Source organism: Drosophila virilis, chromosome 5 (assembly GCF_030788295.1).
Source record: "Drosophila virilis strain 15010-1051.87 chromosome 5, Dvir_AGI_RSII-ME, whole genome shotgun sequence".
Lineage (NCBI taxonomy): Eukaryota > Metazoa > Arthropoda > Insecta > Diptera > Drosophilidae > Drosophila > Drosophila virilis.
Window position 1 is genome coordinate 17822509 of NC_091547.1, and position 18109 is coordinate 17840617.

At 37.6% G+C, this 18109-nt stretch overlaps 2 protein-coding genes and 1 long non-coding RNA gene across 4 annotated transcripts; 1 reads left to right on the top strand and 2 right to left on the bottom strand.

The window, feature by feature from the left end:
* Positions 1 to 3336: 3336 nt before the first annotated feature.
* LOC138911417 (uncharacterized) lies at positions 3337 to 3986 on the bottom strand. The gene is made up of 3 exons (XR_011417029.1): positions 3871 to 3986; positions 3720 to 3817; positions 3337 to 3487 (listed from the first exon to the last, which is right to left on the bottom strand). It is a non-coding gene; the product is annotated as an uncharacterized lncRNA (long non-coding RNA).
* A 402-nt stretch (positions 3987 to 4388) lies between these two features.
* On the top strand, positions 4389 to 6584 carry LOC6625643 (uncharacterized). 2 transcript variants are annotated; one of them, XM_002049522.4, is made up of 3 exons: positions 4389 to 4549; positions 4915 to 5614; positions 5671 to 6584. In XM_002049522.4, exons 1-3 carry the CDS (start codon positions 4452 to 4454, stop codon positions 6487 to 6489), a joined length of 1617 nt encoding a protein of 538 aa, XP_002049558.2. In that variant the 5' UTR covers positions 4389 to 4451; the 3' UTR covers positions 6490 to 6584. The 2 variants fall into 2 exon arrangements, with proteins under 2 accessions (XP_002049558.2, XP_032292891.1); XM_032437000.2 differs by having other exon boundaries at positions 4399 to 4549; positions 4923 to 5614.
* A 5643-nt stretch (positions 6585 to 12227) lies between these two features.
* On the bottom strand, positions 12228 to 17228 carry LOC138911395 (uncharacterized). The gene is made up of 2 exons (XM_070210184.1): positions 15230 to 17228; positions 12228 to 15154 (listed from the first exon to the last, which is right to left on the bottom strand). Exon 2 carries the CDS (start codon positions 15027 to 15029, stop codon positions 12456 to 12458), a length of 2574 nt encoding a protein of 857 aa, XP_070066285.1. The 5' UTR covers positions 15030 to 15154; positions 15230 to 17228; the 3' UTR covers positions 12228 to 12455.
* Between the last annotated feature and the right edge of the window lie 881 nt (positions 17229 to 18109).

Here is an 18109-nt window from a genome sequence, read left to right on the forward strand (position 1 = left end):
CGCCAGTCCACTAATATTTTTGCAAACATAAATTTCACACTCGCATAAATTCCATTAAGAATAAGTAAGAATGCTCTGGAGTAACCGATTACGAAATACCCTGTACCAATAACCAAGGCTCTAACAAACAGAAATGAAAATTTCATAATTCTTGGGTGAGTGTGGGAAGTTTTTTAAAAATTGCAATATACCAAATTTGATGTTCCTTTCTTTTCTAAGCTCTGAATTAAGTTAAAAAAAAACATATCAATATATATTTATATCGATTAAAAGAAAATGGGGCAAGTTATCGATAAACTTAGTTTAAAATTTGAAATATTTTGCTTTTATAATTTCCATCATGCACATGGCCATGCATTCTTTCTTCTTGCTTTCTTCTGCCTTATATACGCTTTATAACTTTGGATGGAGGGTATAGAAATCAGCGACGTGCGACGGGCATACAGAACAGTGCTCCCAACTCCTGCGCAGTAAGGAAAGGAGGCGGAGCGGTTGGGAGTTGTGGATGGGCTAAAAGGGGGTACAGCACATTGTCTTGACAGGACGCCCACGCGCTTATGGAATTTCCAGTTTTGAAAGTGGAGACGCTGCGTCAACTGTTTCTGCTACTGTTACTCGCGACGCTGTCATAAAATGAAACTTAATGACGCACACACACACACACTGGCACACACACACATACACATATAGGCTGCTAGAGCGAGATAGAGTGTGCAGTGAGATCGTAGTAGTTTACAACAAATTGCTGGCTAGTACAAATATGTATTTGGGATATGAAAACAACACACAGACAAAGCGCCAAACGCAAAACACCCACGCGTGCAATCAGCTTTGGCTGCCAACTAGCAAAACTAACAAACAGTCACATATACCAGATACATAGATACGTATAAGCAAATATATACAACATTCATATATATATGCATAGATATATAGTTGGATAGAAAGCCATTTGTTTGGCTGTGTGTGTGCTTGGCGTTCTCAATGAGTGATTTTTGAAGCAGCCGCAAGCCAGAAATGAGTGCCATGACCAACACCAAAACACACACCCAGACAATTGTCTGCCATAGCCACTATGCGTGTTTGTGTGCGCGTGTGTGTGTGTGTGTGACGCGTAGGCGTTTGCCGCCAAAACTACGCTGATGGTAATGCTCAGTTGCCATTCAGAGCATTGGCCCATTGTTCCATTGAGAGGCGATTGCGGCAAGTTTGCAATTTTATTGCTGCCGCACATTTGCATTGGACCGATTTGCTAAGGGACCTAACTAGAGCTCTTTGGCACGTCATCTTCAGCGCATGATGTCAGCTAATTGCTGCTGTTAAGTGGGCATTGACAACAGGTCAACTATAAGTCCAATTCTTGTATTATCCAATTGACGAATTAATTGTCCAGTAAGTTCTGGGAAATTGCTTAAGACATCCAATTATGGCCGCTAACAGTTGCTGGAGTTTTATGGTCAGCTGATGTCATGTAGTTCCATGGCTATGTTTTAACTAAGGCCTCTAAGTAGATATATTCTAAGTAAATTCAATTTCTGATGGGCCTAGAATATGGGTTATAAAAAGCAGCTAAGCGTGTTCTTATGTATGCATCAATTTTCTTGGAAATGTCCTTTCGTAATGGAGCTGTTCAAATATAGACTTGACATATAAACGAAGAAAACAACAAATCATAATGCGACCATAAAAACATGTATAAAAAACAAAGCCTGAGCCAAAAAGGCAATCTGCGATACATGTGACTTACCGAGCTAGTCGAAAATCTCAATGAAAACATGTGTGTCTTATAACAATAATATATTACATAACATATACTTAATATTTATATATTAATAATGTTTACTTGCACCCAACGTATTGTCCTACTAACTGATGACAGGCAGAACCCGTTTTAAATTCTGTTGTCGAACTTCCCTAAAAGTAGTAAATTTACGGGCGGCTATTTTCGTTTACGGGCAGAGGGAAGTTAGTTTTCAATTCGTTGCACTTTTACGTTTTGCGAACTGAGATTTTTTCACAAATTCAGGCAACTTTTGCCTGGTGCGAGGCAGAGCGTTGAGGAGATATGGACATTTGGAATTTTGGGAAAAAGTTTCGGTTCAGTTGTCCATTGGCTGTGTCCGTCATGTTCACTGAAATGGAGTTAGCTGTCAGACGCTAATTGCTGTCACCTACGGCCAGAACGCTGCAAGGTATGCAACACAATTTTACATCTTGGTTTGTGAGCCGAACCTTTTTTGCTGACTGTACTCAAAAATGATGGGCGCTTGTTGGACGCCAGCCAAATGCCAGCGTGGCAAACGTATGTGTGTGTGTGAGTGTGTGTGTGTGTGCTGGTGTGCACGAGTGTGTGGGCCAAATGGCAAAGACGAACGTTGACAATGGCGACACACACACACACACGCACACATACAAACAGCGACGTAGCTGGCTTCCGTTTGTGTGCGCGCGCGGAAGTCGTCGCCATCTTGCATTGGTCATCCTGCGCCCACTCGCCGCAGCATCGAGGCAAAAATTATGGCAGCATTTGCCACAAATCGTGCGTGTAAAGTGATGTCATTGCTACCGACCGCATGCGTCAGCGTTTTCCCTACTCCTAGTGTGATGCAATAAGTGTGCATCTCACCAAAAAAGAAAAAACTGCAGCGGCAAATGCATTTGTGTAGCTAAGGTATAAATGTATCTCTGCTTCTGTATCTACAGCTGGCCGTTCATACTGATGTCATCTCTCTGGCTGCCAAGCGACGCACAACACGTTAATATTTGACAATTTAGCGGCAGCTTAGGAAATCATTTTGTCAAACGTTCACCTTTGCATATTTCATGCAAAACCATAAAAAAAATAAAAAAAAACCGAGCAGCAGCCGTGCGCAAGTATGAGGTCGTCGGCGAGGAGTTGAGCGTTGGAGGAGCAGGCAGTGCACAGCCGACATCGGGCGAGGGCAACAACCGCCAGTTTCTGTTTTCATTTCATAAAATTGAGCACTTTGTGCGTCTTGTCATGAATTTTTGAAGAACGCAAAGCGGCGACGTCTTATTTCTTCTGCTTTTTTTTTCTTGCGTTTTAATACTCTATGTCTTTTCTCTAAGACACGAGTTTTTTTGGTTTGTAGAAACCGTGCTTTTATTGACTTGAATGCTGCTTGCATTCTTTTTTATGTCTGACAAGCAAGAGTTACCAACTAGTATATGATATCCTTTATTATAAAGCCACAAACATATTTTGATATGCCCACTGGCGAATGTGCTTGAAAATAAAGGTAAATTCTACAATTTTAAAAGGGTAAGAAATGTTTTTTGATTTAAATTTTATTTTCTTTTAAATGACCTAAAATAATTATTATAATATTATTATGATGGGATATTACACAAGTTTTAAGAGAAAACCAGCAGCAGTCAGTGAATTGTTTTTGCACATGGAACAGAGTATTGCGACATCGGGAGTATTCGTTGTATTTTGTTCTTGCTTGTATTTTGTTATCACTGCCTAATAAACAACTTGTTGTAATATTAAATGTGACTCTAGTTATTCATAATGCAGTGCACAACATTAAAGATAATTAATTTTAAGCAATTACATTTTTTTCAAATCGCAAAGTCGTAAATTTACTTCAAATTTACCGCAGATGTACCAGCAACATAAATTGTAAGAATTTCAAGAATTTACAAGTTTCTTTTCAAGAAAATTTTATAAATTGGTTTTTATAGTTTTGTTTTACCTTAAAGTACGTATTTTATTTTTTGCGCTATGCGCTCTTGACTGCGCAGCCATGCGACCATTTTCTTTTTACCTTTCTCAATTGAAACCGAGAAATTGCTGGAAAATTATGTTTGAGAAATTTTGTTAAAATGTCAAATTATTTGTATTACAGCCGAATCAAGCTATGACGTTCACAACTTGATGACGTTCTAAAGAGCATTTTAGCCAATGACTTTTCCTTGGGCTCCTTTTAAAATACCTTTGGAAAAACATAAATATTTTTTGGTAATGTTCTCGTAAAATCTGACAAAATTTGCTGACATTTAAGTAATCAACATTGAGCTAGTACGTTAACATTAAAATGAAGAAGGGAACAAGGACGAACTGATTTACAACGATTTAAGATATCTATAAATATCTGAGTCTAAAGCAAGTAAGAAAACTGGATAGTATAAAAGCTAACATATACATTCGCAAAATCTCGGCGTATTCGACAGGAAATATTAAAGATCTACAACCAAATTTCCTAAACATTTTTCACCTTGATACGCCATATTTTACCCTTCTTATTTGTATCTTTAACTATTAACTCCCAGTGGAAACCAATTGTATGGATCGTTTTAAGCTTCAGAACTAGAACCAAGCAACCTCAGAGAAGTATTTCAGTTTAATCACCAAACCTTACATTATAAGAGTTAGTCAAAAAGCAGATAATATATTTTATACAATAGTCAATACATTTATAATAAACATGAATAATAAAGAAACGGATAAATGTCGTCCTTATTTAGCGCATTTCTCCAAGGATGGGCTGCCAGTGCTCGTAAGCAGCGTCAAAGAATTTAAGACGTAAGTTGAAAACAACAGCCGCAATAATATGCCAGTGTTGAAGAATACTAAGTGGCACAATATTGATAGAAAAAACACGTAAATTTGCAAGGCAACTCTAAGATCAACTTACGTTTTTAATTTATTATAACTCCCTTTTATAAAGGATCCCCTTGTTCATTGTAAATTTTACATGAAGTAATTGAGTTTTGCCAGCTTCGATTTATTAAGTCTTCACATGCTCATTGTAAATTTAAGCATGTATAATTTAGTGTTGCCACATGTTTTTTTTTTCGACTTCATTGCAATATATTAATATTTAACAAAATGCAAGATGTGTGATACACGTGACCCTAGCTTAATTATAACTTCCTTTTATTTCTGAGCGATCTAGAGCCACAGCTACATAACATGGCAAAAGCGTTTGCCAACCACAGGACGAGTAAGTTACAGCACAAGTTATGCGTCCAAAAGTGCGCTGTGAACAAGAGGTGCACTAAAAAGTGTATAGAGGAGAGGAACAAACGGCTAAACGAGCCGATATTGGTGGACAGGGTAGAGTCAAGGCTAGAACCAATAATACGAACCATTGAGCGTGGCGAGGACCCAGATACAATTGTAATGATCGAGTTACGTGAATTTGCCTGTTCCGGCATTGTGCTGGGCAGCTATTCCAACTTTTTTGCCATGTGTCGGGGCCAGACTGTGATCGACTTGCGTAAGGCGCCGATGACGGCGGACACGTTTGAGCAGATTTACAAGTGGATGATCAGGTCGAATGTAGCATTTTTGCCTAAGGATGTGGTGCGGTTTGTACGCGCTGCCTGCTTCCTGGAGATGCAAGAACTGCTTGAGCAGTGCTATGCAATGCTCGACTGCGATGAATTCAAAGAGTTTTGGGCCTTTGCCGTGATGTACACGTCACGTTATTTTCATGAGCTATATCAGATTAACCAAGCAATGGCCACCCGCATATCCAAGTCGACGCTGATCATAATCTGCAGTCAGGAATTTCTGCACCTTAGCGAGATGCAGATATGCGCCCTGCTTAGGTCCAGCTCTTTGTCCGTTAACTCTGAAACTGAGGTTGGCAATGCTCCAATTAGGATTGCTCCAATCTAATTGTTTCTTCCCTTCCGTAGCTACTTTATGGTGTGCTGCACTGGCTGGATGTGGACTGGCCCGCTCGGATGGCGTGTGTGGGTAATGTGCTTAAGAATATACGCTTCGCTTATCTGGCCCCCAAAATCCTTTGCCAATTGAACGGGCTAGATCGCGATGAGATGGGGCCATTCGGGCATGTGTTGGACGTATTCTCCAGGGTGCAGGAGAAGAAGAAACTCATAGAGGATGGTATCTTCTACAGCACGTTGGTAATCACCCTGGGTGGCGATACCAGCAAGTTTAAGGAATTACCCAGTGCCAGAAAGGAGCTTATGGTGCCGCGCCGCTGGGTGCAAGATACCCGCTGTACGTACCATCGGCCCGTGACCAAACTATGCCCCAACATGCGCTCGATAAGCTACGAGGAATTCGTTACCTACTCTGAGACGCTGCAGGAAAGCGATACAGATTACGAACAGTATATTCTATATCCAACAGACGACAATTACTGCAGTACCAAGTTATCAACACTGTTCGAACAGGAACAGTCTTTGTGCGGCCACTCATGGTCGTCCAACACGAGCTGTTGCAGTGATGTTTCGGAAGTATCCGATTCCTGTGTATGGGATTCACAATCAATAAAGTCATGGGTTCGCTTAGAAAGCCCCATAAGCTATCAAATAGATAGCATATCGATTTGCTCGGTATCAACTGGATCCGAGGGTCAAGCAACTCCAAAAATGCAAATATCAGCCGACAAGGCATCCACGCACTGGCATGAGAGCATAAAAGAGTTTAGGCCCTCGGCTATCTGGCAAAAGTGGGAGAGCTCGCTGCTTACCGAACGCAATGAGTAAAGTGCTTCAAAATTAGAAATTAGACTTTTTTTTAATATTTGCATATTTATTTGCATACGCGAGAGCCCTTTGTAACAGCAATATATGTACTTTTATTTAAAATGTGTTGATTTTTTATCGGTACAATTGATTGATTTATGCAGTCTATCTTGTTTTCTATGCATCCATAGCAAGTATTTCGCCCAGACTTTCAAATCGCAAGGGCTTGTAATATCTAACCTGATTTCAATTTGGAATTAATGCAATTTTTTTTCTAATGGTCTAAATTAAGTAAAAATATAACAATCAAAAGTAAACGATTTGCCATATAAACGAAACTTTCTAGCCCGTAAGAAAAGGTTAAATGCTTATAAATAAGTAGTCGAAGGTCAAGGAAAGTCGGCTTACCCATGTCTCTCAGTCTGCTTGTCTCTTTAATGAAGACCAAAATTCGCATATAGGCTTTCCTTTATCATTTGCAAATCTAATATATTTATCCGCTCCTTTTAAAGGCACGTCAAACTTAATCTCAATAATGAATTGTCCTTTATAGCTTCCATACTAGAAATAATAAAACGGATTTTATTTCTTGTGTTTCAATTTGTTGTAAATTAAGAGAAGCAGGCAGACAAAAATAGTTTTAGAAAGGCAAACGTATCCGAATTGGTGCGTGCCGATTGGAGCAAAGCGACAATTGATTTATAATTTATGCATTTAAGTAATACAACAATGAAAAGAAAGAAATAAAAGCCATTGCTTCGCAGAGCAACGTTATAAATAAGATTCTGCTCTCATCAGTTGCGCTGTGGCTTTTGAAAGAAAAGAAAGAGACAATGAGTCGTTACGCTATGTGACTCAATGACACATCCCTGAACCCAGTTGTTGCTTCTTTTCAATATTTTAATGAAATAACTCAATTTTGAATAATCAATTCTACAGATCTCTAACCCAAATGGTTTGGGTTACTTATAACTCTAGAATAGTTTTTTATTTTGAACCAAACGATGAATGGGATAAAGTTTCGATACATAAACGAAAATAAATCTGAATTCCGACTTCGAGCTGATTCTTGGTTGAAATAGGAAACGTAAGGCATTAACTTTATAATAAAAATAGCCAAATTCTTCGAATTTCTTTTGTGTTTTTGTGTTTTGCTAGGTGTTAAGTGTTAGGCGCATGTCCTGACACTTGAGTGCGACTGCTTTAAAGCCTAACCGCTGCTTGATACTTGACTTGACTTGACTTGCCACAGCTCACACATTCAACAACCGCCTAAGCAAGTGCTAGCCTCGTGCTCGTATATCAAAAAAGGTAAATGCGTTGAATTTTCCATTAGGTTGAAAAGCATTCTAAGCACACGTGGGCGTTTTTTCATTTTTTTTTTTTTTTTTTTTGGTGTAGGCACATCATACACATTGGCAACTCTGGCATATGCGTAATATTTTAGGTAAATAGCATGCGTTGAGTTTGGTTTCTGAGTGCCGCCATGTAAACATAAAAAACAAATGTACATAGTCAGCATTTTGTTTATTGCCCCCCAAAAAAAAGGTTGACAACTCAGGCGGCAACTGCAAGTTACTTGGACGCCCACATGTGGTATGCGTAATCTTACACACTTTTGCCAAACTCAATTAGCTAGTGAGCCCGATGCCCGAATGGGGCAGAGACCTCAATCAATACAGTCTCGCCCAGAGTTGACGTTGCATAAACTACTCTGAACTTTTTGCTACCGGAAAAAGTTCTGAAAGGAATGCCTATTGTTAGAGATTTAATTGGCTTTTAGACGCTAGCTAAAAGTTGCCCCAGCAAGCTTGAGAATTAAACAAACCAAAAGCTAAAGTAAAACAAAGTCTATCCTCGAATAAGCAAAGTATTACAGCTTAAAGTATTATTCGAATAATAAACAAAGAACTTCAATATATGTTACAGTGCAGAGTCGAGCTTCTGTTTGCGCTTAAGATTTTTTTTAACATCAAGCTTAATAAAAAAAATATTTCTATATGTAAATATTTTTTACCCTGAAGTTAACACAAAGCATTATTTTAATGCCATCAAAGAAAATGAGAGAGACTGACTTTTTATTCATATACCACCTCAAATGAACAAAAGACGTAGAGAGAGAACAAAGTAAAGACACAGAAAAAGTACCTCTCTATATAAACAAACAATTTTCCACAATTTCAAGTGAATACTTATAAGCTACATAGAATAGAAATTTTCGCTTACCAGCTCTTACGGCTTGGGCACAAATCAATTGATATCTAATGAGTCAATCAGTCAGGCAATTAGGCAATCAGTCAATCAGAGCAAAGATATATATGGTATTATGTACCGATGCTAGCGCTATTAAATATTGAATAACTTCTGTATTGTCGATCGAAGTTTTGTTTGTTGAAGTGCAGTCGAGTAAAAACTAAGAAGCGAAGCTAATATTAATTTTTCACTGGGTAATTAATGGGTAATTAGTTTTAGTGCTCGTGGAAGTTATTTCAAAAAATATGATGGACTTTGGTCGCTTTATTAGAGAATTATGTTTTTAAATCTTTACAAATCTCTTTAGCAACAGATACTCGGCGCACAAGGTTTTGAAATGCACATAACTTTTTTATACAGCTCAATTTAGGGCTGATTTTATGTTCGCAACGCCTGAAAGTGTGCTACATCTTTCGCTCCTATCTGTGAGCGTAGCCAGGCGTTAAATGCATGCATTTATGTTGAACTCAAATACATTTTACATGTTTCTCACATTTCGTTGCATGCTTTTCGGAGCGCTGAACGCGTCTGTGCACTAATTAAATTTCCGTACACCTAACAGCAGCCTGTGCCCTGCTCTTTTTTTACTAATACATGCCGACGAGAGGGGCGTCTGGTAAGTACTTCGTACATCTAAAACGTTTTTTTTTTCAGTTAAATAACTTCATTAGCTTCCTCGCAATGTATTCCCCAAATTATCTGTACCAATCAACTACAAATTATCGCTAGAGGTGATAGTTATATTTATATAAGTTATCGATTATAAATTATCGACAGAGATGACACTGACTATTATTTTTAAGATGATTATTTTTAAGACGAAAATATTTTTATACCAGACTCGATTAATTTTTAGTTGTACCAATATAAGTAATTGATTATAAATTATGGCTAGAGTCACCGTACTTATTTGCATTACTTATATAATAGTTATATGAATTATCGATTGTTAATGACGGCTAGAGATGACACTAGACTAGATGATTTTATAGACGCACCTCGCAAGCTTTAGAGCTTGCCGCGGCTGTCTGGCATACTTTTAGTGGGGCACCGCATAGCTATAAATCAGCGACACTGCCACCAGCCGCTGTTAAATCAAAGCACAAAACCAAACTGACATGCATTATATATTTATATATCAGTGCTCCGGTTAGCAAGTCGACTGCACACTCACACACATATGTGCATATATGTACACACGCACATGTGAGACAGAGGTGCACCCTGATATATGCATACATTTAGCAAAAGTTGTATATCGCATTTTTGCTTTATTATTGTGACTTTTTTACGAGTTTTAATGCGGCTTTATAATGTCATAAATGTTAAAAACAAATACGTTGATAAATCCTCGAAGCATCAAATGGTGGCCAAGGTGAAACCAAGAAGGGTAACACCAATGGGTTACCCGTTACCACCCCCACGCATCCCAGCCCGCCCCATATCAGCAATTAAGTGGGCGTGGGCCAAGTGTCGGCCTGTCGCTCAGCCTGAGAGCCATATCGTCACGCATTGATGCACATCATCAATTTTTAACGAGCTACTTTTACGTGACCCTCCCGCTCAAACACAACCCCATGACGTCATCGCAGGCTCCGAGCTATAGCTATCCGATACACATAACATGCACACATATCAGCATTAATATTTAGGATATGTATAACAGGATAAAATGCATGCGCTGAGGTTTAACAGCGCTCGTCCATAACACTCCAGACCCATTTGCACAAAGTCCAATGTGTGCATCAAGCAACAAGCGACAAGTCTATTTCTATGAAAAAATATGTGCATTTGTTGTTGGGAATGGGTTTCAGGTTTCAAGTAAAGAGGGTTCGTTAACAGAATAGAGCTTTTCTTGGTTTTACAAAATGTTTAAGCCAATTTCCAACTACGAATTTTGCTAATCCTAAAACCTTTTCATTCAAAGAAATGTTTATCTCCTATACGAATTACCTTTATTTCCCCTTGGATGACACTCTGCCCAATATCCTATGAGATACATATCTTTGCGAAAGAATATATTATTATAATGGTTATTCCTTATTTACCTCTTTTACTTTGACCAACATGGTTAGAGGCTGAGACAGCTAATACATCCTTAGCCTAGCCTGAATCTATCAAATTTATTAGATAAGGGCTCAAACATCAATTAGATGCCAAGGTCATGCCTTTCAATAAGCCCCAGTTGTGTTTTTGTACAAATGCTACCCCGAGCTTAACCGTAAAGTTTTCTATAATGACAAAACGGCGCGTGGAACAAACTTCACTCACACAGCTGCAACTTTTGTGGCAGTTGCTGTTTAAGCGGCTTTGTAAGCATACATTTTAATGCAACACCGACCGCACGGAGCATGTTGAAATGGTTGTTGACTGTTGCCGTGTTGCCCTGTTGCTGTTTTAGCTGCGAGCTAAGCCGTCGCATATGTAAATGACTTGTAAATGTGCCTGGTAGAGAAAGCAAAGCAACAGTAGCTGAAGCAGCTGAGGCAGCTTTCAGATAGCAACAAAGAGCAGCCACGACATTCAGGTAAATACCCCAAGCTATTAGCTACCTATACCAAGCCACCTTTCTTCCACACACACACACAAACACACACACACACACACACACACACAGACACACATAAAGGTTAAAAGTTGCCTTTTGTACACAAAAACTTCCCAGCTTCTGAAATCGCAAAACTTTACTTTTTATATTCATTTACAGTCTTTCTAGCCTGGACCTAAGAAAGAAAATAAAAAAAATGCTCTAGACAGATAACTCAAACGAAAACGTTAATTAGGTTGCAAGCCCACGCGGCGTATGAGTGGTGTTTGTGTGGCCCAACGTTGCAGTTCCAGGCATGAAAAAAAAAAACACACCCACAACTAAATAGGGGGGGAAAAAAAAAGAAGAGAATGTGAATGTGCGCAAAACTTTTCCAATTTGCATATTACAATAAGCAGCCAGCGGAATACGAGTTGCTATGCTCTCAAGCTAGTTCATTTACTTATAAACATATTTACAATAATTTTTTTTGATTAATGCTTTCGCCTGGGCAAATTTCATTTTAAGCGAAGCAGTTTGTCGAGTGTCCTGTGCAGAAAATTGAAAATTTATTATATACGCGCGTTGTCCTGTTACCCTTATACATTGTATCAACGCATGCATAAAGCATATACAATAAATTTTCATTTGTGTTACCAAACAGAGGCGGGAGCAGCGACAGCGCCAGCTACAGTCATAAGAGGCTCGTGGGGAGTCGGCAAGAAAGCAAGTTGATTGAATTGACACGACAGCCGCACTCCCAATCCAATCCAGGCGCAAAAGAAAAATAAAAAAAAATGAACGAAAATAATATAAAAAAAACTACTCATACGCACACACACACACACACAAACACGGTGTCTCTTGGCTTCTTGAAGCACACCCACACACAGGCTCACACTCACCTTTGATATTTATGTTTGTTGCGCGGGCAAACCTGCAAAATTGAATGAAAATATTAAAAAAAAAATAAATATTGATGGCTCTGGCGACCTTTCCATATTTCAATATTTATTTGTTGGCTGGCTCGAGGTCCGTGTTTGTTAAAACAAACAATGAAAAACAATTTTATTCAATTCTCTTCCGATATATTTCGGTTGCACATCGGCAAACCGTCTTCAGGGCACTAACACCAAGATACAAAAAACAATTAACAATTATAATACAATAAATTAAACATTATTTCGAACATTTTACATACATTATTTTACACGTCTGCGCTTTTTGACGTGGAGATTGTTACTGAGGTTGTTTGACTGTTTAAGAGGTGTCTGTACAAGTGAGCGCAATTTTCTGTGTCTGTCTTGTAGTTTAGTCGTTTGTAGGTTGGTGTGTTAATTATGTGTAGCATTTCCAATGTGTGTCGCTTGTTATAGTGTTGTTCTTGTTGTAAGATTGTTGTTTCATCAAAATTTGGTGTGTGGTTGCTTCTTATACAATGGGTCATAAGTGCTGTTTTCTGTATATTATTTTGATGTCTTAGTTTGAAGTCCGATTTATGTTGACTAATCCTTGTTTTTAGCTTCGATTTTGTTGTACCTATGTAGACACTATTGCACTTGTTGTTGTTATCCCCGCCACATGGTATTTGGTAAACGACGTTGCTTTTTTCGATCATCGGGATTTTCGACTTTATCTTGTTGAAGAATTTTTGTAATGTATTCGTCGGTTTGTGTGCTACTTTTATATCTTGTTTGTTATAACAGTCTGAGTTTGTGAGGCGTTCTGATAGTCGTGGTACATATATTAGTGATTTGTATATTTTAGCAGGTTCTGTTGGCTTTTTTCTTTCGATTTGTCGTCTTTTTAATAATGTTTTGATTATATTTGGGGGGAAGTCATTTTTGGTCAAAAGTTCTTTGATTTCATGTTCAATTTCTTTGTGGTATATTGTGTCCGATATTTTCATCATTCTATTCATACAGCCTAGTGCTGTATTGATTATCATACTCTTTGGGTGGTTTGAATTGAAGTTGAGTATTCGTCCGGAGGCTATGGGTTTCCTATACCACTTTATTTTGAGTGTGTTGTCCATTCTGCTTACAATAGAGTCTAAAAATGGTAATTTCCCGTCCTTTTCTAATTCCATTGTAAATTTTATCTGTTTGTGGAAGGAATTCAATTCTTTTAGAATATTTTCCACGTCTATTTTGTTCGTTATGGCAAAAAGGTCATCTACATATTTGGTCAAGAGTCTTGGTTTTATTTTTAATTTATCTGTAATCTTGTCCAACAGTTCCTCCATTAATATATCTGCGATTACTGGGGAAGCCGGTGATCCCATTGGCATTCCCTTAAGTTGTGTGTATATTTTGTCTTCGTATTTGAAATATCTGTTTTCCTGTATGCAAAATCTAACTATGTCCATAAATAGTTGTTTCGGTATATTCGTGTGCTCTTCTAATTTGGTCCATTTTTGTCTTATTGTGTCAAGTGCTAATTCTATTGGTATGCTGGGAAATAAGGATACTACGTCAAAAGATACTAATGTTTCCTCTTCTCTAATCTGGGAGTTGTTGACTCTGTCTTTAAAATCTACCGCGTTCTTGATGTTGTACCTAGAGTCCATTGTCAGATTTTTTAATATTTGTATTATATATTTGCACAGCCCGTAAGATGGAGATCCTATGGAAGAACATATTGGTCTCAGTGGAGTTCCTTCCTTGTGTATTTTTGGTAGTCCATATATCCTCGGAGGTACCGCTGTTGTTGTAGTCATCTTATTTCTTTCGTCCTTTGAAATAAGACCCATCTTGAATAATTGTGCTACGAAGGTGTTATTCTTTGTCTGTAGTCTTGATGTCGGATCTAGTCTCAATGTTCTATACGCGCATAAGTCGTCTAAAATATTTGTCATTTTATTTTTATATTCATCCTCATCCATTGCTACGGTTTTGTTGCCCTTATCCGACGATAGAATTTTAATATTTATATTTTCTTTCAGTAATTTTCGTGTCTGTTCCACTGTGTCCAGTATTGCTCGATCCCTACTGTTTTGGTTGTTCTTGGTTTTATGCTCTTTGACTAACAAAGAGAATTTTGTGCGCGCCGACTCTTGTGTTTCCTTTTCTTTTATTGTTTGCACTAGCTCCTCACCGTCTGCGATGTATTTCAAGAGAGGAAAATCTCTCTTGCTGATTGGGAGAGCGAACTTCGGCCCTTTTGCGAGTAACGCTACGACGTTTGGCGGGAATTCTATTTTTGTTTTGTTTACAAACCACTCTCTTTGCGTGTTGTTATCCGCTAAGGCTAGGTTCCGTTGATCTCGTAACTTATCGTGTTTCGTTTCTTGTCTTTTCTTGAGTGTTGTTGTTATTTTGTTTTCTATATTTCTCTCGCTCTCAAAAAACGCTTTTGCGTCATCTGTGGTCATCAGTTGTTCTATGTTTGTTTTTGCTTTTTCCATATGTTTTGTTTGTTCTTGTAATAGGTTGTGTTTGTGTTTTATAAGTAAGTTTAATATTTTGGTATGGTAAAAATGTGTGTGTCTAGTCAATGTTCTTGTTATGTCAGGGTGGGTTTTATTGTCAGTGGTCAGTATGGTCAAATGCTGTGTCAAGTTTTTGATGAAGTTAGGTATTAAATTTGATTTTCTACATTTTAACAAAAATTTTAAACTAGATTTAAGTTTAGTTAATTTTACCAGTGTTAGTTGGAATTTATTAATTGTTCTTTTCGAATCCTTGTATTTAGTTTTTATTTTTGCGTAGCTCATGTTGGTTGCTGTGCATACGGCGTGCCTTCCGTTGATATTTATTGATGGCTCTGGCGACCTTTCCATATTTCAATATTTATTTGTTGGCTGGCTCGAGGTCCGTGTTTGTTAAAACAAACAATGAAAAACAATTTTATTCAATTCTCTTCCGATATATTTCGGTTGCACATCGGCAAACCGTCTTCAGGGCACTAACACCAAGATACAAAAAACAATTAACAATTATACTACAATAAATTAAACATTATTTCGAACATTTTACATACATTATTTTACACGTCTGCGCTTTTTGACGTGGAGATTGTTACTGAGGTTGTTTGACTGTTTAAGAGGTGTCTGTACAAGTGAGCGCAATTTTCTGTGTCTGTCTTGTAGTTTAGTCGTTTGTAGGTTGGTGTGTTAATTATGTGTAGCATTTCCAATGTGTGTCGCTTGTTATAGTGTTGTTCTTGTTGTAAGATTGTTGTTTCATCAAAATTTGGTGTGTGGTTGCTTCTTATACAATGGGTCATAAGTGCTGTTTTCTGTATATTATTTTGATGTCTTAGTTTGAAGTCCGATTTATGTTGACTAATCCTTGTTTTTAGCTTCGATTTTGTTGTACCTATGTAGACACTATTGCACTTGTTGTTGTTATCCCCGCCACATGGTATTTGGTAAACGACGTTGCTTTTTTCGATCATCGGGATTTTCGACTTTATCTTGTTGAAGAATTTTTGTAATGTATTCGTCGGTTTGTGTGCTACTTTTATATCTTGTTTGTTATAACAGTCTGAGTTTGTGAGGCGTTCTGATAGTCGTGGTACATATATTAGTGATTTGTATATTTTAGCAGGTTCTGTTGGCTTTTTTCTTTCGATTTGTCGTCTTTTTAATAATGTTTTGATTATATTTGGGGGGAAGTCATTTTTGGTCAAAAGTTCTTTGATTTCATGTTCAATTTCTTTGTGGTATATTGTGTCCGATATTTTCATCATTCTATTCATACAGCCTAGTGCTGTATTGATTATCATACTCTTTGGGTGGTTTGAATTGAAGTTGAGTATTCGTCCGGAGGCTATGGGTTTCCTATACCACTTTATTTTGAGTGTGTTGTCCATTCTGCTTACAATAGAGTCTAAAAATGGTAATTTCCCGTCCTTTTCTAATTCCATTGTAAATTTTATCTGTTTGTGGAAGGAATTCAATTCTTTTAGAATATTTTCCACGTCTATTTTGTTCGTTATGGCAAAAAGGTCATCTACATATTTGGTCAAGAGTCTTGGTTTTATTTTTAATTTATCTGTAATCTTGTCCAACAGTTCCTCCATTAATATATCTGCGATTACTGGGGAAGCCGGTGATCCCATTGGCATTCCCTTAAGTTGTGTGTATATTTTGTCTTCGTATTTGAAATATCTGTTTTCCTGTATGCAAAATCTAACTATGTCCATAAATAGTTGTTTCGGTATATTCGTGTGCTCTTCTAATTTGGTCCATTTTTGTCTTATTGTGTCAAGTGCTAATTCTATTGGTATGCTGGGAAATAAGGATACTACGTCAAAAGATACTAATGTTTCCTCTTCTCTAATCTGGGAGTTGTTGACTCTGTCTTTAAAATCTACCGCGTTCTTGATGTTGTACCTAGAGTCCATTGTCAGATTTTTTAATATTTGTATTATATATTTGCACAGCCCGTAAGATGGAGATCCTATGGAAGAACATATTGGTCTCAGTGGAGTTCCTTCCTTGTGTATTTTTGGTAGTCCATATATCCTCGGAGGTACCGCTGTTGTTGTAGTCATCTTATTTCTTTCGTCCTTTGAAATAAGACCCATCTTGAATAATTGTGCTACGAAGGTGTTATTCTTTGTCTGTAGTCTTGATGTCGGATCTAGTCTCAATGTTCTATACGCGCATAAGTCGTCTAAAATATTTGTCATTTTATTTTTATATTCATCCTCATCCATTGCTACGGTTTTGTTGCCCTTATCCGACGATAGAATTTTAATATTTATATTTTCTTTCAGTAATTTTCGTGTCTGTTCCACTGTGTCCAGTATTGCTCGATCCCTACTGTTTTGGTTGTTCTTGGTTTTATGCTCTTTGACTAACAAAGAGAATTTTGTGCGCGCCGACTCTTGTGTTTCCTTTTCTTTTATTGTTTGCACTAGCTCCTCACCGTCTGCGATGTATTTCAAGAGAGGAAAATCTCTCTTGCTGATTGGGAGAGCGAACTTCGGCCCTTTTGCGAGTAACGCTACGACGTTTGGCGGGAATTCTATTTTTGTTTTGTTTACAATTCTAAAAGAATTGAATTCCTTCCACAAACAGATAAAATTTACAATGGAATTAGAAAAGGACGGGAAATTACCATTTTTAGACTCTATTGTAAGCAGAATGGACAACACACTCAAAATAAAGTGGTATAGGAAACCCATAGCCTCCGGACGAATACTCAACTTCAATTCAAACCACCCAAAGAGTATGATAATCAATACAGCACTAGGCTGTATGAATAGAATGATGAAAATATCGGACACAATATACCACAAAGAAATTGAACATGAAATCAAAGAACTTTTGACCAAAAATGACTTCCCCCCAAATATAATCAAAACATTATTAAAAAGACGACAAATCGAAAGAAAAAAGCCAACAGAACCTGCTAAAATATACAAATCACTAATATATGTACCACGACTATCAGAACGCCTCACAAACTCAGACTGTTATAACAAACAAGATATAAAAGTAGCACACAAACCGACGAATACATTACAAAAATTCTTCAACAAGATAAAGTCGAAAATCCCGATGATCGAAAAAAGCAACGTCGTTTACCAAATACCATGTGGCGGGGATAACAACAACAAGTGCAATAGTGTCTACATAGGTACAACAAAATCGAAGCTAAAAACAAGGATTAGTCAACATAAATCGGACTTCAAACTAAGACATCAAAATAATATACAGAAAACAGCACTTATGACCCATTGTATAAGAAGCAACCACACACCAAATTTTGATGAAACAACAATCTTACAACAAGAACAACACTATAACAAGCGACACACATTGGAAATGCTACACATAATTAACACACCAACCTACAAACGACTAAACTACAAGACAGACACAGAAAATTGCGCTCACTTGTACAGACA